The following is a 21,841-nucleotide window of genomic DNA, read 5'->3' as shown; positions in this document are numbered from 1 at the left end:
ACAAGTTGCACGAACAAAATCTTTGCATATATTACGTAAGATGCAAAAAGGCGCGATAGCTGAAGATCGAGAGCTTAATTGGCGACAACTGGAGCTCTTATGAGAAGAAATGCGACCGAGAGAATCATGCCTCACTTGTCACGCCGCTCACGTCTCTCCGCGACCGGAAGAACAGAGTCCGAGAGAGAGTATCCCTTCGTTCTGTGGTATCTCCGTTACTTCGATAACGGAAAAAGACAAAAGGTGCAAGGTGTGCCGAGATTATTTGAGGATGACGTGATATACTGAGATCATATACTTGTGACAAAACTCTCACGGATTGGTCAAATAAAGTGCCATAGCCGGCCTGCTCGTATATCTTCGATTTAAAAAAGTTGCTCTAATTATAGCATTTAATTCTCTTAAATCAGTTCATGACTGCTCGTATAAACGCAGGATGATTCATACCTTACGAAACGTTAGGAGAGAGTTCTTAATTTAATTCCGATATGAAAATCTGTTCCAGAAAATTTAACAGTTACATATTTTGACTACATTAATGTTTATTTGCAGTAAAAAATGCAAACTACTTTTATCATAATAAAAAGATTTTAAACGTTTGTTAAAAAATTAAGTTTACTTAAAATTAAATAAAAAACAAGGTCTTATTTACATTCCAATTACATTCTTATAGTTTAATTTATGACGAAACCTTCATCTTTAATCGTCTTACAACTCGAAATTGTTTTTATGCCTCGCCATCTTTATATAAAAATTTTCGTTACCAATTTAAATAGAATAAATATTATATATGTATATTACTTGCAAAGCATTTTGTGCAACAAATAAATTCTTAATATATAATAGTATATTGTACAACTAGTGGGGAAAAGTGGTCGATTCTGAATTCGCGAGTGCGACCATCACACACATTTGGGCTGGACCACTCTTCCCACGAGTTGTTCATACTATTTTTCCTAACAAGAGCGTGAAACAGGCCGCTTTTCGCGCTTGTTTTACAATTTCATTTCTCCACTAGTTGAGAAATGACTCCATGTTTCAACGCTTACGTCATCATTGCGAAATGGATCGTTTTGCTCACTCAAAACAAGCGCGAAAAGCGGCCCATTTCACGCTCGCGTTAGGAAAACAAAATTTTGTTCCTCCCAAATTCAATTTATAAAATACTTTCACTATCTTGTGAAAGCTTCAGACCAGAAAATTATCGTTGATATTAGATTAGAACAAAGTTTCAAGATAAAAAAAAGGCAAACATCTGCCGAATCATATAATGCTTGGGGAAAAAATTAACAATGTTTAATTAACGTGGTATTATTAGAATTATCTTGGTGCGACAGATTTAATAAATTCTCACGGAGTCACGAAGTGGCCGCCACTCGCAATCGTAGGGCGACAAGAAACTCGTCGCAGGATCACGTATCGTCCAATCGGGGTGTATCACGCGTTTAGCGGATGCATTCCACAAGAAAGAACGCGTACGCGCTCTCGATAATCAACGGAACGCGAAACCGCGTCAGGAATCGCGCGAATTGTTCTTCCAATCTTGCGCAAATTGTTGTGCCGCGAGCAGCGCGGATGTGTGTGCGTATTGTGGCTTCGTTCGGGGAGCGCGCTATTAGCGCTATTTGCTTATTCTATCCTTGTTTTACACCTGATAAGCGATAAAGATAGAATGATGCATCAATAGCGCTAATAGCGCGCTCCCCGAACGTAGCCTGTATACGTGCATGCGTAACGTACAGCAGCGTGGCCGCGTACAATCGTCGAAATTGGATTGCCGCTGACCCGCGATTTACAATTTCGCCGAGTCGACAGACACGTCTCCGCAGTTCGACAACTCGGGAACTTGGCCGAGCGCCCCGAGAAAGGACTGAATCGGCGATCGGTCGGCGCCGCATTAATTGAACCCTTTATTTTCGAAATTGGATTTGATGAGCGCGAGCGCGAATCTTAGGAACTCACGAATGTCCGGATTGTCCGACTGAATGGCCGATAATTCGCGGTAATTTACAACGACATATTATCTGATGAAAGTTTACGCTTGAGTCGGACATCAAAAACATTGAAATACGTTTCAACTTATAGTATAAAAAAATTAATATAGTAAAAAATAAAACGTAATTTTAACCTATTTTACATGGCCCAGAAAGTCCACGCTAAATTTTAAGTGAAAATGACATTCATCGTGTGTTACTTGTTAATAAATTAGAAATGTTAATTAATTGACACTATACTTTACATTTATATTTGTTCTTTTGACTTTTTTTTCAAGTTATATTAACACGTGATATTAATTACTTTATTTGAATTGTGTGTAATAGAAACATTTAATTTTAGTAAATTTAATTATTTTGTATGTCAAAGTTTATACAATTATTTGAAAATTTACTTTAACTTTTGTTTATGTGTTAAAATAACTTTAAGACGTGTTGATTTTTAAAAAATTGTGTTAAATGAACTCAAAATAATATTTAATTTCCAAATGACAATACATAAAATGTTAAGTTATCACATTGACATAAATGTAACACATGAAAATGTTAATTTTACATTGAAATAATAATCAAATCTTGGTAACACAAAAAAATTTTAACTTATGGACCGCTATGTACACACGATTTTTTACTGTGTAAATATATAAATTATATAAATATGTATGTGTAGTCTATTTTTTTTATCTATTTTAATAAAGATTTATTCGATTAACTGGTCACTTCATATTGCACTTGTTAAATTCGTAATGTCAAATTATACTCAATTTGAGTCATTTTTAACCATTCTCTACTCATCCTACTGCTACTCCTACGCAATATGTTAATTTAATTAAATCAACGGAGTTAAAATAATACTTATTTTGCGTTCAAATAATAAATTTCGACACACATGATAGTTAAAAATAACAAAACGTTATTTAGCTCAAGGTACTGGTTTAAATTTTCATCCTTTAATATTCAACAGCGTGAAATTCGCGGAATTGTAACGGATGATAACATCCGCCAAAATATTTTCTGAGCAAAAGCTGATCGCATAATTTCAAAGTATACGATATCAAAAATATAACTGCGAATTTTCCAAGACACCTTATATATACGCGATTCATTGAAACGTGTCCAACGATGACAACGACGATTAGCTGTTGCTCTTCCGCACCGGTGCATCTCCGCGCCAAGTCTATTAAATTCGAAAGTCTATTAATTTCGAAAGCGGATGTCAGATAAGGGTGCAAAACAACGGTTAAACATCGAGAGTCATGATTTTTCATTTCAGGGGACATTATCTCCGAGAAAATCCACGATTAGATAAAAGCACAGCTGTAATAAATGAGAAATAGTGATTATCGATAATGAGATGATTATTGGACGATTACGGAATTGATCAACAAACGCAGACGACAGTTAATTCGCTATATATAAAAATGATTTGTAAAAATTCTGACTAGTTCCAAGTAAAAATCTAGTGATAAAATATAAATATCTCGAAATTTTTCATGAGTCTACGATGTCCAGATTACTATAATACTCGACAGGAGTTTGATTTTTACCTGTTAAATTATAAAGATATCTAATTTTGAGTAAAAAAAAACTGAAAAAATATCTAGATATCTATTATGCAACATCAGACGAAAGAAATATTGCTGCATTGACCTTCTGTCCTCGAATCGATTTCATCGAATATTCTGCAGATATGTCTTCACTTCAAACTTGTCATTTTTAAATAAATACACATGTATATGTGTAGGAAAAGAGATTTATATGCTTAAAATTATATTAAAATACGCGCAATGTATCAAATGCGAACATATAAAATGCGTGTCAGAAAAGAGCAGGGCCTGTAAATGCAACCGGTTTTGCACGTTGAAGAAAAAGATATATATACGATCTTCCGTACGATCGAGATGATAAATCTCGATAAGGGGACGTCGCGAGTGCACGCCCAGTGCTGGTGTTTCGTTTCGCGGAATAGGTGGGTAAATATGCACACGCGGCTCGCGTGAATCACGAAACCGCAGAGAGCACGTCGGGGAAAACAATGCGCTTAACGAGCGACGACTTCTCATCAGATCGTAAGCGAGGCGAATTTAATACGCCGAGTCGGCGCGACGCAAAAAGCGCTCCTCCGAGCTGGCGCTCGCATTACCGATCCGTGGTGCGGAGATAAAAGTTGACGTATCAGACGCTGTGATCGGGTGACTTTTTTAAGACTTTTTACACGAGCTTTATGAACTATCGTTCATAAGTCTAATCATAGGCGTAATTTGCGCCTTCCAGATCTAGAAAATCTGTGAAGCAAACCCTCTGGGTAAACTTTTGTTAATTTTTTTACACCGCTAAAGACGGTTCAATGTGGAGTCGAAACGTCCGAATTAAATTCCTATTCTTCGTTGAATTTAAACAAATCACTCTTAAGCCGGTTCAACAATATATACGTCGCAAACGATGGCAACTGCTTGTTGAAAAAAATGTTATTTCTGATTGCCGATTGCCAGTTAACTGTCGCCAAAAAAAGTTAAAAGTTTGCCAACTCTCTTTTGACAACCGCAATTGACAAGCGCAACGTGGAAATAACACTTTTCAACTAGCAGTTGCCATCGTTTGCGACGTATTGTAGAACCGGCTTTAATCTAAAAACTTACGCACAAACAACCGCACGTACTCTCACAGCCCATTCGTTATACCCCAATTAAAACCCTCTGATTCATATACATTTAACGATAGGATGAATTAATATATTTGACGATTAATTAATCACAACATTTAAAAGATCTTCCGATCCGGCATGCATCAACTCCGATTAGCAAGGTTTATTTCAGATACGTCTCGGTATTTACGTGGAATCTTATAAATAACAAACTCGATCCGTCCCGTCGCGTCGTCGCGCGTCGGCTCGTTTAAAAAGCTAAACGTCAAGACGTTACACCGTGCCGAAAAGTTTAGACGAGCTTTTCGTCCGACGAGATTGTCGCTAAGAAGAGATCGGCGGCGGTAACGTTCCGGGGACACCGTGTATAGGCAGCGGTACATCGCGGAGCGGCGCGGCGGCCGGTCGGGAAAGAGCTGTCAAGCGCACGCCGGCCGCGCCGATCGACCTCGTGCACAGGACGAGAAAACGTACGTGACGCGCGGACGTCGCCTCCCGGGCGGCGCCGGCGTCGGCGTCGACGTCAGCGTCGGCGTCGGAGTCGACGGCACGCGGCCGCGGCCGCCGCGCCGCGCCGCTCTCGCGAGAGGCGCGCATGAATGAAACGGGCTCGTCGAGCGGACTCTTTCTAAAGGAGAGTACATAGGGGTCAATCAGGGTAATCTCTCGCCAACGGCCAATGGCAAAATTAATAATCGTCATTCTCTCTCTCGGACGACGACGGAATTGACAGTCGTGCTTCGACGAGCCTTACGACGTCCGCGCTGAACGAATTTTTTCTCTCGAATCGTCTATCTCGATTTATTATTCCGCAAAACCGCTGTCGGCTCGCGTTATTAAAAAAGCGTCTTCTCCCGCCGCCTGTCGTGATTATTCAGTATCGCGGTCGATTCGAATTGGCCACGCAGCCTGATGGGAATTCCGTCAACGTTGCGTTGCATTTTTCTACGTAATAATAGATAGCGGCGTAAATCGATCCGCTGGAAAATTGACTATTCGGGATATCGGTAAATAAAAAAATTCCATTAACAGACAAATTACGCTGTATGTACCTCACGGAGAAAGAGATAAAATCTATATTGTGCGTCATGGTTTTTCGCCGAACCTTATAAAGCTCTCGATCTACGTAGATTTTTAGTCAACGATAACAGTAACGCTAATGCCAGATTTACACGAAGCCGGGAGCACGTTATTCACCCACCTGTTCCGTAATCATCTCTCTGTTACTACCCCGAACTTCGCCTCCCTATCGACTTCGAGCGAAACCGGCGTTCTACCTGAGATTTAAGTCGCCGGTAATATGGTGCTCGGCGAAATTACGTCTTCACAATCAGCGGTTTCTCGGAAACAAACAAGTCTCCGTATTGCGAGGTAAAGGAAAGGGGGAGGGACTATACACACCTATATCTGCCTCGATCGAAATAACAGGGAGAGTAGGCAACTTGCTGCTACTCGCTATACTAATCTCCCTACCGGGTTCATACAGCGTTATCGTCCTTCATTAATTTCCTCCACCGGGGAGGAAAGCGAGCGAGCGAGCGAACGAGGCGACTTGCCACACTCGGCCGGTCTCTGCTTTTACCGGCTTCGTATTCCCGACTATAATGCCGGGGTTTACGCCGCGGATATAGTGGGGAGGCAAGTCGAGTGGCAAATTACTCGCTTTACCTTCCCCGGTAAACGACGGACGGCACGGCAGGCACGGCACAGAAGTTTAAGCCGGAGTAACCAACCCGGCTATATTCCTCGCGTGTGCGTCGGGGTTACAATTTTCGCTATTTTTGGAGTAACCTGCCCGTTATACTGCTCGATCCGCACACGGCCTACGTTCCCCCCCAACGTTTTCTCACGGTGCGAAAAGATGATGGGGCGTGATGAGAGCGAGAAGAGCGGAAGACTTTTATAGCGCTCGGCCCCCGGTCGGCCGGCCGTTCTATCGGCTCCGCGTTCTATCGGCGCTCAGCGGCGCCGGCGGCGGCGGCGGCCTCCTTCTTTCTTTTTATGAGCAAATGACGAAACTCACCGAGCAGGAGCAGTTTGAGTTCCCGCCTGGCATCCCGCTTGTCCCTCCGCAGCTGCCGTTCGATTTCCTGGTTGATGCGTTTCTGTTCCTTCGCCTCTTCCGACAGGCAGCACGCCATGGCTCAGAACGGCGGAATCCTCCTTTGACGGAGGAGACGGAGGCGAAGAAGGAGAGGAGGTGGAGGAAAAGGAAGTGACCGAGGGGCAGGAATATCGGGGAGATCGTGGACGAAGAAGGAGGCAGGGAGAGGAGGGTATATGTACGAGCGATTCGCGGGGACGGCGAGCGCTGCTGCTCGCCGACCGGCGGCGACCTTCGTCGCGGCTGCTCCTCTCCTGTCCTCTTTCTCTTTCTCTCTTTCACGCACGCGGCCGCCGATGATGCGGCGCTCCCGAGAAACGCGTTAAGATGCAAGTCGGCGATCGTCCCGGTGGAGACGACGGGCGGGAGGAAGCCGGGTATTGTCTCGCCACCGCGGCGACGACGGCGGCGGCGACGGCGAACGAGCGACGACGACGACGATGACGCCTCGTCGCCGTCCTCGTGGTCCCCGTCTTCTTACTCTTTCTCTCTCTCTCTCTCTCTCTCTCTCTCTCTCTCTCTCTCTCTCTCTCTCTCTCTCCCTCTCTCTCTCCGTCTCTCACGTCCCGGTGGTGCCTCTCTCACTCCTCCTCGCCGCCTCCCACTACCGTTGTTTCTACTACTACTACTACTACTACTACGGACAGTGGACACCACCGGCGACGGCGACGACGACGGCGACGACGGACGACGACGGTCACGTCGACGGCAGCGGCGACGACGACGATGACGGTGGTGTTTCACTCACTCGCGGCAACTCACCACCACCACTGCCACCACCACCACCACCTCCTTCACCTCCTCCGCCTCCTCCACCTTCACCACTGCCACCACCACTGGCACTCGCACGGCCGGCACGACGACGGTCACCACGACGACGGCGACGACGACGGCGACGGCGACGGCGACGAGTACGACGACGACGGGGGAACGTCCCCGGCGGCGCACCCGTGTTTCCCCCCTCAACGACGGCGGCGTCTACGCAGCGCCGCTGCTCCTGGCGGGGCTCGACGACGCCAGCGACGCATCAACGCGCGTCTACGCGCACGCACACGAGCCCTCGCGCCGCCTGCGCCTCTGTCGTCCACCGACTACTCGCCCGCTCCGTCTGCTCCGCTCCGATCTTTTTTCCTCTTCTTTTCCTCTTCTTCTTCACTTTCCTTCTCTCCCGTTATACGCCCTCGTCTCCACGCTCCGTCTCACTCACGCTCGCGCGCACGCACGTTTCGCCCCGAGTGCGAGCTTTCGTCGAGGCGCACTATGCGAATCTTTCCGTGTGCGTGTGAGCGCGGTTTATATATGTATATATAATTCTCTATTATGTACCTCTCTTTCTCCGTCTGTTACTCACGCGCGCACGCACGTAGCACACATGTAACCACCGGGTCGCGCACGTTTCGCCTTTCCCACGGGCACGACGTCGCCGTAACCTCGACGGACGTTCCCTCGCAGAGGGCGAGGTCCGTCTGTCCCTTTCTCACTCGCTCCTTCCTTTTTTCCGTCTCTCTCTCTCTCTCTTTCTCTTCGCGCACTTCTTCACTCCCTCTTTGCACTTCCTCTCTCTCTTTGGTTATTATCCGTGTTCGCCGTTCTTATCCCGGCGCGCGGCGATGGAAGGTAACACTCGGCGCGCACGGCGGAAGCAGCACCCGGTTGACAAGCAGCCGGTGACGATCGACGAATCCCTGGATGGTCGCTCGCGCCTTCTCACCCGCGTAGTACTACACGCACGGCGCGGCCAGAGAGAGGCTCTCGAGAGAGCGGCGTAGCGGCGACGTTCGGCGATCGGCTCCCCGGCTCGCGCGGTGTTGGGTGTGGTAACCCACCGGCGCTCCGTCTCCCTCCTCTCTCTCTCTCTCACGCTCACTCTCGCTCGCTCACTCACTCCTCGCACGTTCTCGCTCTCGCTCGCTCCCGCGCGGGCCCGCTTTTCTCTCCGTCCCGCTCTCGCCGTGACACACGCGAAAAGCTGTCGCTGCTGTTGCCGCCGCCGCTCTGTTGCTGCTATCGCTGGTGGTGCTGCTGTTGCTGTTGCTGCTGCTGCTGCTGTTGCTGCTGCTCCGACGCACCGAACGACGCGAGAGCGCGACACGAGGATACCACGAGACGAGCGCGCGGCATACGACGATGCGCGTGGTCACGTTAGCGACGACGACGAGGACGGCGACGTGTCGGACCGCCGCGAGAGAAGGTTCACCGTGACGACGTCTCGTCGTCTCTATCTATCACTCTTTCTCTGTCTATATTACTGCTGCTTGCCGCTGCTCCTGCTGTTGGCTGCTGCTGCACGAGCGCCCACACCTCACGAGCGGAGCAACTCCTTGCGACACGCGCCGCGCCCGTCCGGCGCGCAGCTTTTATGAAGCGTCGCGCGAGCCGTGAATCCTGTTAGACCAAACCAGATTGGCGAAGCCCCGGCGACGCGGCACCCACGGCAGCCCAGCTCTCTCCTCTCGCTCGGTACGCTCGTGGCTGTGCTTGCCTGCGTATCGGACCCAGCACCGTAGGGCGCGGGGGGCGCGCACGTGTCCGCTAACGAGATTAAAATCGGCGAATAGGAGGAGGCGCGGCCGCCACCCGCCGGGGAGGAGGCACGGAGAACGTAACGGCGCGGCGCTGCGAGCGCCGCCGGTCACCGCGCTGCCTGCCTTACCGACCGACCGTCCGCCCGATGATGGCGCGCCACGGCGAAAAGAAATTAACTCGAGATTCTCGAGAATATCGCGCAAAACGGTTTTACAAGACGCTAGAAATGCGAAATCTTCGATCTAACGCGAATGGAAAATTAAATGATAAATTAAAATATTTAGATTCTTTTTTTAGCGACGATTTATCGCGTTTTTATAAGAATTCTTAAAAACTTTTCTTAAACTTAATTCTCGCGTTATGTTGCTGCTTTGCATTATTTTTACTTGTCTAATTTTATCCGTTTATCTTTTCTTCTTTGTAGCGGCGTTTTCTTCCTGCTTTTCTTTCCGTTTCCATCGCGCGACGCAAATCGGAAATTCTTGTCCACTTAGAACGACCTGTTTTCCCATTGGCTGCTCCTCTCTTGAGGCTCTCGTCCAATTTTTTATATTGAACAAGAAGCCGCAATGCTGAAAGAAAGAAATTGTTAGCTTTATTAATAAATTTGCCGCCTCAATATTTGAACTTAATTAAAAATTGCCGTTAAAAAACGCACAAGAAAATCGAAACGTCGAATTAAGTTGAAACAAGTTTTGAAAACGTAGCGCGTGTTCCACCGACTGACGTTCCCTATATTTTATCACGTATACGTTTCTCTATGAATCAGTAAAAACGCATGCCACAAAATTGCCATTGTTTGACGAGAGGATTAAGTTTAGCAGAGGCTTCACGAAAGCCTATAATATCGACACATTTCTAGAATACAATATGAACTCTTAATAAATCAAAGTTCTAAAAAAATGTATTTGAGGAACGTCGCGTTCGCGATTATTTTTTATCCACATCAATCAACTTATTAATATATTTTTAGAAAAATTTCTTTATTCTCTTTTGGCTCGCAAAAGACTTGGAGCTTTTCTTAGACATACGATATAAACTTGGTAAAAGTAAAAGTGAAGAAAGTTATGGTAATCGTTGCACAATAATATGACAATTTAAGCCTTTTCAAACGATAATAAATAAATGTTGAAAAAAATTAGAAAATACGAGATAGAAAGAATTGATCACTTACGCGCCACTTACATTATAATGAATCTTTATTTCCACTGTAGATAATAATAATTTTTTAGCCTTTACTTTTGCCTTATATTTGTATATTTTTGTCCTTCTAACTGCGTTTTATATTAGTATATAAAATATTAATTTTTAAATGGCACACGTGGATCATTCATGCCCGTATATCGTCACTTCAAATCTTTCAATCTTTCTTTTTTGGAAAAAAAAACTTTTTAATGATATAAATGACTTTTTTTTAGTGGAAAAACAGCAAAATTTAAGTTACTCTCCAAGCATATCGAAGGGGCAAATTGCGAACACGTGTGACCCATATATGCTATTAGAAGCTTTTTGACAGAATAAACATTTCCTTTTCGCTAAATTCTTGCTTATTATGCATATTTGTAAGTATATTTGTCAATTTGAATGTTGAAGATTTGTTCCTGTGTCTATGACGATAGATAATGATGAGACTCTGACATAAAACGTCTATGACATAAAAAATATTGTTTTATTTTACTATCGATTTTCATTATTTCATTACTCATCTTTTTTATAAATTTTTGTTTTAATAATAAAATAAAAATTAATTTTTTCTGTATTTTCTGAACCTTTTAATTATCAAAACTGACTCAGACGTGAAGTATTTATCATATATCTAGAGTCCGTTGCATTTGCACGAGATGATAGAAAAGTATATCTTCATATATATTGGATACAAGAATGAAGAGCTGTCGTTTCACTGCCCTTTCCAATTTATGCGAATATCTAAGCGCTTGCCAAGTCTACACGAAATAATAATGTCAGTAATATATCGACATTTTAATTTCTGTTTAGACGAGGGTGCTTTCACGTCGAGAAATTTGGTCGTCGCTTCAGAATTCTCTTAATACATGGATATATTAGGTAACACATTTATTGTGTTTGAATGTCATAAAAAAATATTTAGTGCATAATTAGCGAAAGAATTTTTTCATATTCATTCTTAGTATTTAAATGCATTATTTTCTCCGCTTGATGAATACTTCAATAAAGTTTTGTATAATCATACAATTGTTATTGCACATGTAATGTAAATTGTAAGCTCGAAAGAATTAATTAAATCTGTTCGAGATATCTTTTTTGAATATAAATTTGTATAGACTTGCTTTTCTTTTCTCCTTTTTCTTTGTAAAATATTACAGTATCTTTCGGGGAGGAATTTAAGAAACCAAGAGAATTTATTAATATTTCTGTTAAGTTAACCAATTAACTGCATAACAATCAATCGTCGAAACCAAGTGGTTTCTCTCACAAAAAGGGCACTCGAACTTTCCTATTCTTTCACAGTTTTAGCTAGCATGATAAAATAAAAAGACACACAATTTCTCTCAAAACTGATATTTTCTCTTAATGCTAACGCTGTAAGTATGTACGTGTATATATGTATATTATTATTACAACACTATTTATTACACAAGATGCGAATACAAGATTGTTTCGGCAGATCTAACGAGTATTGATCGAGTCTACAAAAAGTTTCGGGATTGGATCGTTACGTATTCGTTTTCTATCCTGACAACATGTGAATAGATACGGGAGCGATAATAATTATAGCAATATATATAATAACAATAGTAATAAAATAATATAATAATAAACGTTCTCTCGTCGCTACCCGATTTTCTACATACATGTACATAAGATTTTCGGATACAAGTGTGAATAAAACCTGCGCAAAATAATTCACAAAGAGACTTCGCTGACAAAAGTCGCGGTGCTCCAAAAGGCGGAGAAACAAGAAAAGAACTATCAATCATAAATACACAGAAGCTATACTCTCATCTCATTTATACATTGTAATATTTATTTCTCTCACGTATCACCTTTTCGATATCTATTATTACGTCGTTGAAAAATTTGGCATGCAAATTGTGGCGAGATTTTTAATGGGAGCTATTGCTAGACTCTCGAACATTAGGCGAGTAAATAGAACCTTATATACCTTACGAATGCAGACAGGTAGTTGGACCTTGCAAATTTTACGATCACCCTTCCCGTTGAACGGGAGGGGAGGATTTCTCAAGTGGCGCGCGTGTTCTTAAAACTTGAAGATTTACGTCTCTTAGCAATAAATTTTCAGTGGCCACAAAGTTATCTCGTAAAATACTCTTAAATCGTATATATAGATCTATGTACAATTTCATAAAATAATATTAATTTAATATATAGATTTCGTTTTATATTATATAATATTGCATAATCGTTGTGTACGCGTGTACGTGTGGCGCGTGTTTCTTGTTGTGTACGTGTTACAATATATTATTTAGTCGCTTAAATATCTCGTTTGATTATTATTCATGATGTGTATTCGTATGTTTGATATGAGAGGGTCAATCCCATATATATTAATATATATTTTTTTTTTGACGAGTAAGAGTGAATGTTGGCACAGACAGTGGCTGGGTTAAGGCACTTTGGGGTGATTGATTCTCTCCGCAGTACCTCCAGCATAACTATCTTATCGAATTCTCCCCGCTCCCTCCCCCGCTTATCCCTCCTGCAGCCCGTCGCCTGCTCTTTCTCTTCTTCGTTTACGTTTACCTACATACACGTCGTGCGTAATATTATCTCGCATGACCGCACGGCTCTTATCTCCCACTTAATTACGCGACTCTTTAACTACTTTAAAGTAAAATACGCTGTCTCTGATGAGCATTGGAGTGTAAATGGCGAACTGAGTTCAGCTCTCACAGCGGTTTCGTGAAGTTCGCCGGGAACATACCCTTCTCAGTGGTGCCTTCCTTGATACCCATTAACCAGCCTTCTTCCTGTAACGAGCAATGAACATCGTGAAAAGAAATGTCGGACGTGTTAACGCGTTAGATAATAGATATTGTAATAGATGTTGTCGAGTCTTATTTATATTCGGAGGCTTACGGACCTGCTCCTCGGGATCGTCGTACTCCACGACGCGAATAATCTCGCCGACGTCGAACGACAATTCGTCCACATCCTCGCGACTATACTTGTAAGTGGCTTTAACCCTGTATAAAACGCCCGGCGGCAGATTGTCGGTTGTCGCCCCTATAGAGAAATTAGCAGCATTTTCATATTCCGCTTCTAGAACGATCGAGTCCGCCCCGTTAGTCATGGACCTGTCTGTGATTTCGTCCGCATGGAGATTTTGATGTGTACCAATTATGTGTAAAGTTTCGCTTTATTCGTCTAACTGCATAATTAACGTTTCATTTTCGCAACTAGGTCAGATTAACTACGACCTTGTTTTTGGCAAGACCATGCACAAAAAGGCAGGCAGCGTACTACTATTGTAATTAACAATCACCCGATACTGTAAATTCAGTAACATTCAATTTAATTGTTACGTTACATACGCGCAAATTTACTTAGAATCTATTGAGCTCAATTTTACGAAAACAAACCAATCGATTATCGTTTATTTGTTTTTGTAAAATTACGTTTCAATTCTTTTATTTCGTTTTTAACCAGGATCTCTGTTATTTAATTATGCAGATATTTTTAATATTACAATATAATTAAATTAAAATATCGTCTTTAAATTATTAAAGACAAAAATTTGAACATGAAGTACTACTTAATTAAGATCATTTCATATATGCGACTTCAGTTGAAATCGCTAAGATCAGATAATGTCAGGAAACAAGCACATTAAAGAACACGGCAAAGTTTAAATTAAACGGCAAGCGGCTTACCGACTGGAATATCGTACAGCTCCTCGACTCGTTTGGAAGGCGCGACTGTGTTCTGCGGCGACGCATCTTGATTATTGAGAGAATTATCATTGCTGTTAGCGTTGCTATTAGCGTTGCTGTTAGCGTTGCCATTTATCTGGGTGGTCGGCGATGTATCTCTAGGCGCAGCGGGCGCGGTATCGTCCAAAGCTGAAACACGCGAGAGAAAGCACACTCAAAACTGAATGCCGAGCCACAATACGGCCTTCCGGAACTTAAAGCTTTTCGGAACGTTTCGCATTTTGTTCTTCGCGTAACAAGGACATTACAGGCATGCGAGTATTAGTGTCACATATATATATATATATGTATAATTAGTGCACACGCGCACAAATCCAACTTGAACAAAAATACAGCATAATAATTACCTCCTGAGATATTGTTCTGCGCTGGCTGTGTATTAATTATTAGGCTGAAATATAAATCAGAGTTATTAGTATTATATAACTACTACAGCTCTTGGTTTTACACTTTGTATAATTATTATTCTATCATATCATATTTTATATAACAACCGCTTCAATATCTCGTTTTATGCGATAGCAAAATTACGTTTATCTTTTGAAATTACTGTCTTTATGTAACTCCTCTTTGCGTTACTTATTAATTTCGATTTTACAGAATCGATTTACTTACGACGAGTTCGCGTTAGGTGACTTCGGTGATTGCGGTTCCGTGCTTTTCTTCAGTGTGTAAGATCCTCGCTGACTTTCATTAGCCAATTTATCGACGATCGCTTCTAATTCGGAATATACCTGGGAACATGAATATTAATAAAAAAAGATATAACAGCTATATACATATTATTATACTATAGAATTTTTTCTATTTCTTTCTTCATTGGAATGTATGTAAAAATTAAAAGATTTAATATGAAATTCTGTGAATCTTTAAATTTCAATGAAAAAAGCCAAATAAAATTCATGTTAAAGTCTGCTCGAAATCAATTAAAATACAAAATTCTACTTGTTTAAAAATGCTTGAAAGAAATATTTTTAAAGGGACTCATCTCCGTTACTGATCTTTAATATTTTAGATACCTTGGCACTTTCAGTGTGAAACACTTGTTCCGCGGCAAAGAGCGTTTGCAGATTTGTGACGAGAAAAAGAACGCGCGAGTCGTATAATGCCGGTAGTTCGTCGTGCAGCTCTGAATTTAGTTGCTCATATGTACGTTTTGCTTCCTCCAGCAGCTCCTTCCCCCGCGATACTTTAAGCTCGTCCCTCTTCTTTGGATTACACTGCAACGATTGGAAGTTGTGTCTCTGACTGTCATAATCCACCAATTTACGCCCACGCTTGTCGACCTTTTTCTGGAAAATCGATAAAATCCTCGAAATATAGCAGTTATACATATTTTATTACTAATTTCTTCCTAAATTACTACTTATCAATTCTGCGATTCCGTCGTAAATATCGTACAAAATACCAAGAAAAATTCCTAATTTGTTTTTAATCTTTATTGTCATTTTGATAATTTTGAAATAACAAAATATTATTTTTTTTATGCCAGTGATCATCAAAACAGGAACGTCGTGATTTGGGGAAAAAAAAGTGTACAAGAAGAATGAAATAAAGATTAATTAATTTATACTCTAATCTAGTTGCGATTAATAGAGTTTTACTTTTTACAAATTGCGAGAAAAGAGTATTATTGATATAATGAAGAAACCTGGTTGCAACCAGTCGAGGGTTGCACGGAACGTACCCTCATCTCCGGGAATTGGCTTTGATATGTGTTGAGCGGTACAAGAACCTGGTCCGCGAGCTTGTGAGTGAAATCTTGCCACAGCATGTCGAGATTTTGTGCCTGTACGTACAACAGATCGTGCCCGGTCCACTGGCTCTCGTAGATCTCATTCAACGAGTCCATGAGCGTCTTCGACGCGGCCTGCACCGCTGAAAAAACGAAACGTCGATTCGCCATCGTTTACCTCGTCTACTTTTCATTGGCATTTTAATTGTCATTTGGAAAATTACTGCTAATAGAAAAACGCGCTTAGAGGAAGAAGATTTATCCTCTCAAGTCGAAGACACCGCGCGTAACGCGGTCGTCGGGAGAGACGGACAAGTTGTTTCGTAAGACGTGGAGAGAAACTTTTTTTCACGCCGATTTTCCATCACGGCGACACGTGTCTTTTTGCTTCAGGAATAAACGCGCGACGCGGGTGACTACTTTCCTGACCTACATCTAAACCTCTCCTAGTGCATTCACCTACAGCGATAAGCCGATTGCTTACAAATTCCTCACTCCGGCTCGCGTAAAAGTTGCAGAGTGGCTTTATCGCTCGCGTTGAATTTCGCGATGTTCGGAATGCCTCGAACTGCAAGAAGAGAGACGAGACGACACATAATCGTCTACATAAATCGACATAACATTTAATTTATATATTGTGACATTGCAATAAAATTTTTCAAATATTTCTTTTAATTATGCATTTTTTATTTGCGCTTAATGTATTTTAATTAAACTCATCAGAAATGTGTTATATTTAAAATCCAAATGATATAAATAAAATAATATAAAATGCTTTACCATAAAAAATACCAATCTCCAGTGACTCGACGAATTCATGTGAAATAATTATAGGCGTTTCTAACAGACCTACTCTATAAAATAGTTACTTAATATTAGTCTATCAGCAAAAATAATTACAAGCAGTGCTCATGGCTACATTATAAATTAATTTTAATAAGCGCCAATTTTAATAGGCGCCACTGAAGGCAGTCAACATCGTTCATAGCGCTAACATACTCAACTAATTAATTCGTCGTTAATGCAAATTACGTAAGCGGGTAAGCAGGTTGCCATAATTCTCAGTATGATCGCTTTTTACTCGGTTCAACGAGAGTGGCGCGCGCCGGCGTCCTCATTAGTTTCTTTTTTCTCATCTGGAACTTGGACTTGGAGGTAGAGCGGCGATGGAAATCGCGAAAATTGTGCGATGAGTCGTCGACGATCGGATTTGCAACGCAAATACGACGGACATGCTTTCGTCGTATTTCGCCGCCGCGCTATCCTCGTTTTACGGTTTCGTCGCATGTTACGTTCCTACCGACACGGTTTCGCATGCGGGTATTTATGCGTGAACGACGCTGGCTGCGTCCCGTCCGCCGAGTGATAAAAGGAAAGCTAAGAGACGCTAACGCGAGTCCTGCGCACTCCGAGATTAACACGTACCTCTCCCAAGGAAGTCGTCCGCGACCGCGTCGACGACGTTTGCCTAACGGGAAACGGCGGCGTCCCCGAATTCGTCGTGCCTATATTTCTTTTCCGCACGTTTTTGTCGATTTTTGGCCGCGGGTCTCCAGCGAAAATTAAAATTCGTGGTCAGCGGTATACGTCGAAACGTACCGATATCCCTGAAAGGCCAGAGGCTATAAAAAGCATGCGAATAACGAACAATGTCGCTGCGTAGACCAGCCAAGCGTGGAAAAGTTGTTTGCGACTAGCAACGATTCGAGTGGGAGGGATTAAAGATCGGATGACGTTTTTCTATTGATTTCGCGTGTGTTTGCCAGTCCTCGTGTCAAGACTCGCCATCAAGGTGAGAGAGACAATATAAGAAGCGCGACGTCGGGTCTCCAGCTTCTAAAACGCGTAATTCCACTCGCGTGAAGCTGAAGCAGATAGAAACCTCGTAGAGACCTGAAGACTTTATCGTTGCATCGAGCGTCAGTGCCAACCGCTTTATATATTGATAATAATTTTAATTAGTAATTTTTAGTAATAATCTAAAATTGATAATAAATTTATGCTATGAATCACAATGCGCTTCTACAACAACGCAATATGTACATTATACATTGCGCGATTGTTAATCGTAATTACGCCATAATTTTTTCACACATTATAAATCACAGACAAGTTATTATTTATTTATTATATTATTATTTATGAAACAAAATGCGGAGCAAGAATTAACTTTAAAATTCGGATGATATACAAAGTTAAGTAAATAATAATATTTATTTAACTTTATCCGCGTTTACTGGAAAAGCCAGATAAATTGCCTTTATTAATTTTCGACTGCATCTTATCGATCGCGACAGCGGACGGCACGTCGCCGCGGGGAGCTACTACTGTCTTATCTGAAATATTTAACAATCGCGACAAGGCCGTGTCGCTTAATATTTCGGGCACGCCGCCGCGCTGCTGGAACGGCGCGAAAGATTGCGGCGCATTACGCGGGGAATAATTCCTTCCTGCCGACTTCTCTCTCAAAGGTCATTTCGTATATGTGTCTATGTACCTCTGCGATGCATTACCGAATATACACGGCGATTAAAATATTACGTCGGTTTCTCTCGACAGTAATTGATGCCGACGAGCCGTGCGCGGGTACCGCTGGTGGTCGTTATTCAACGTCTGTGAGTTATTCATCTGTCCGTCATTCATCCGCGAGACGATATACGCGAATGGGAGTGTCTGATGGACGGCGAAAATCATTTTCCCCGATCGTCGATGACAGCCTTCGTTAAGTTAATCAACTCGGCGCGCACGACAGAGGCTTCCAATAAGTCTTTTCGGCACTTATTTATATGAAAGAATTACATTCAGTTACGTAACTTTACTTAAAATTCAAAATAATTTGTAGACATTCTTTTTATCCCTGTATGAGGCAAAAATTTTGTTATCAGTGTATTTATTTTGCTGATGTCAGCATCTATATATTGTCTATATCAATAATTATTATATCGTAACGCATAGAGGAAAAAAAGAGGGGAGAAGACGCGCTGAAGAATATAAATTCTGAGCTAAGTAACGATAGACGCATTTATCTTAATCTGCAAAAAAGAGAGGACAGAGTACAAAGTTACGGAACAAGTAATTCAGCCTCCACGTGAGCTTGGCAACCGGGTCACGGCGATGCAAGGTTGCGTGAATATCTTTTTCCTTTTTAATACATGTTGCGTTTCGCACGGGTTTGTTAATTCGACGCCGATCTTATAAATACAAAGAATTTTACGTACTACTTACGTCACATAGATGTGTGTTTGCCACATCGATGTGTGTATACGACAGAAAAAAAAGAATTCTCGAGAATTTATGAAATGATAAGTATTTAAATCAATTTTTGAAGAAACTAATATATTTTCATGCGCTTTCTATAAAATTTATATATCGAAAAAACGTAACTGATCAAAGAATTGAAAAAGAAATGTCACAATTTTCAAACACTGTATGAATCATAGAAATTATATTCAAGATATTAATAGCTCTAGCAAGGCTCGTCAGCGTGAATAGCTATTCTCTAACGAATCGTCGCTTCTGCTGTGCAGTTTGTAATTATGTAATATAAAATTTTACATCTGTCAATTGTCATGAATACGTTGTTAAATAAGCGCTTACGTAAAATTCTAATGCCTAATCAATATCCGACATATGTTCTAGACGCTGAATAGATAATTAAACGCCTAATCATTCGAAAGTTAAGATGCTAAACCGCGATGACGCATGCCACCGTAATTATTGCTATACATTCAAAACTCCATATAAAGAATCTCTTTATAGCAAATCGTTAAAATCTGTGTGTACACTTAAGCATTCGATTTATCGATAAAATCGCGTTTTCCCTCTGCACTATACGTGTAAAACATGAGAAACATTAGCGCGCCTAATAAATAGCAACTGCCGTTTAAAGGGAAGACGAGTTAGTTTCGCTCAGCGGGACAACTTACCTCGAACACACCTGATGTAATTGTTGAACTCCTTTTGCAGTCTGTTAGCGGAGTTCTGCTGCCTCGTGAAGTTCTGCAGGTGCTCGTCGAATATATCGTCCGCGGTTCGATCGACCTTGCCCAGATTCTGAAGAAACTGCAACGAGAAAAAAATGCGTCTTCAATTTTTAATTCGCCTTTATATATTAATCAGCCTTTTATATGTTAATCGGCTTCATATTTTGGCTGCATTCCGATATTTAGTGTCAGCAACAGTCAGTACTGAAAATTTATACGCGATTTATATAGTATACGCGACGTAAAATATAGAAAAATAGATTTTCAGTATACTGACAGTGAATATCGAAATGCAGCCATTACCAACATGATCTGCGGGTATCGATCTGAAGTGAAATTAATACGATAATTAATAAAAATTGTAATATACAATAGCAATAATAATACGGAATATCTTTATATATGCGCTATATAATGAATATGATGTAATTTATGTAAAAGATTGAAAGAAACATATAAAAGAGCGAAAACTTACAATGCTTCTATGAATAAATAACGGAATAAGTCGATAAAACATGCTCATAATTTATTGAATCACCGTACATTCATGTAGATAATCGGAAAACTTTCTGACGGAGTTGAATGAAACTCGAGGACGTGTGTGTCATTTTTTGCGTGGGTCTCTTCCCACAAATGTTAGCCTCGTGTAGGTGTAAAGTATCTCCATATAAGATGCTCAATAATACTCAATTTTTCTTCCTCAGACTTGTCAGTCTGATCGAAATTCGACTATTGAAAACAATTTTGAAAACGTGATTTTTTAAATGTCTCGTCTTTTTTTATCTTGAATATATTCATTTCTATTTATTAATTTACTGATGTTATCACTCGTGAATGGATCCTATTTGACAAAATTGCAATTAAATACTAGTTACAATTTTGTCAAAGACTCAAATACTAATATAATCTTATTAATATAATTTTTCTCGCGATTGCAGTGGTTTAAATATGTGTAAACAAAGCCATAAGTTAAGATCCAAGTTTCAGTATTAAATATTTCAAGAATCTTCAAGCTTTCGTTAAAATAGTTCTTGCTTCTAACTGAGAAACTATTTATGTGTCATATTTCTGTTAAAGGGAAAATTTGGCGTAAGGCAAAAGAAATCTCCATATTTGTAAACTTCACGGAGTAAAGTATATCAAATATGTGACATTTCTCATGGTTGACTACAAATGCGGGTAAACGCATGGCTATCGCAAATGAGGCCTTTGAACCGTGCTCGTCACGAAACGATAAACACCGCCTGCATTATCATCGCATCGTGTGGAAGATCTGTGATAATCGGGCCTGTTATTTAAACTTCAATTAACATTATCTCACGGACGTTCCGTGCATTAATACAAAAGCGTCAAAGTTAAAGAACATCAGTGTAAGTAGTTCACGCCTATTCCAAGTGTCAAAACATTTCCTATATTTCATGAATTTATTTACGAGATGCACGATAACAGACCCTGCTAAAACCTTATCGGTTCATAAAATAAAAAAGTGCTAACGGATACCGATAAAAATAATAATAAACGGCTAATTAATTTTGTCGAATGCGTGAAAGTGATTTATATTCGCGTTATTTCCTCAACCTCTCCTGCCGAGTTAATAAAGAAATCTATCGGAGCCTCCGTACTCCACTGCCATTGTTATCGGCAATAAGGCGCGACGTGAAAGGATGCGGATGATGTAACAATAGCTATCGACCGCGGAGAAATTTCACGCCGGGAATGCCATTCGTCGATTTTCATTTACCTCCGTGACACCTGTACGATCTTCAATGGCGGGAAAGAGGTCGCCCTTTCGAGAAATTATCTAAAGCTATCAGCAAACTATTGGAAATTCTATTGATCTTCAAATTTCGAATTTAATCATGATATCTACTATAAAATGTAATATGTACAGAAAGAAAAGAAATTTATATAGTATCTCAGATTT

At 41.2% G+C, this 21,841-nt stretch overlaps 2 protein-coding genes across 16 annotated transcripts in view; both read right to left on the bottom strand.

The window, feature by feature from the left end:
* The window catches only part of Galphaq (G protein alpha q subunit), a 39,071-nt gene extending 29,790 nt beyond the window's left edge, over positions 1-9,281 (bottom strand). For 2 of the 10 annotated variants that reach the window (XR_011732592.1, XR_011732591.1), the window contains exon 1: positions 6,662-9,279. Coding sequence is in view for 2 of the 10 variants with exons in the window: in XM_071781259.1 (XP_071637360.1) it covers positions 6,662-6,779 (118 nt within the window). In the remaining 8 variants the exon portion in view is untranslated. Of the gene's footprint in view, positions 1-6,661 lie in introns of all 10 variants that reach the window. The other 8 variants (XR_011732587.1, XM_071781259.1, XR_011732593.1 and 5 more) reach the window with 6 other exon arrangements.
* A 2,509-nt stretch (positions 9,282-11,790) lies between these two features.
* Positions 11,791-21,841, bottom strand: part of Amph (amphiphysin) — a 38,011-nt gene continuing 27,960 nt past the window's right edge. Inside the window, exons 2-9 of one of the 6 annotated variants that reach the window (XM_071781894.1) lie at positions 19,861-19,996; positions 15,887-16,077; positions 15,219-15,491; positions 14,815-14,933; positions 14,547-14,590; positions 14,140-14,328; positions 13,350-13,567; positions 11,791-13,236 (exon numbers count right to left, since the gene is read on the bottom strand). In XM_071781894.1, coding sequence (XP_071637995.1) covers positions 13,156-13,236; positions 13,350-13,567; positions 14,140-14,328; positions 14,547-14,590; positions 14,815-14,933; positions 15,219-15,491; positions 15,887-16,077; positions 19,861-19,996 — 1,251 coding nt within the window. In that variant the 3' untranslated portion in view covers positions 11,791-13,155. The remainder of the gene's footprint in view (positions 13,237-13,349; positions 13,568-14,139; positions 14,329-14,546; positions 14,591-14,814; positions 14,934-15,218; positions 15,492-15,886; positions 16,078-19,860; positions 19,997-21,841) is intronic. The other 5 variants (XM_071781895.1, XM_071781896.1, XM_071781897.1 and 2 more) reach the window with 5 other exon arrangements.

The sequence above is a fragment of the Temnothorax longispinosus genome, chromosome 6 (assembly GCF_030848805.1).
Source record: "Temnothorax longispinosus isolate EJ_2023e chromosome 6, Tlon_JGU_v1, whole genome shotgun sequence".
Taxonomy (NCBI): domain Eukaryota; kingdom Metazoa; phylum Arthropoda; class Insecta; order Hymenoptera; family Formicidae; genus Temnothorax; species Temnothorax longispinosus.
The sequence above is the reverse complement of the archived record's forward strand: the minus strand, read 5'-3'. Positions and strand labels throughout refer to the sequence as shown.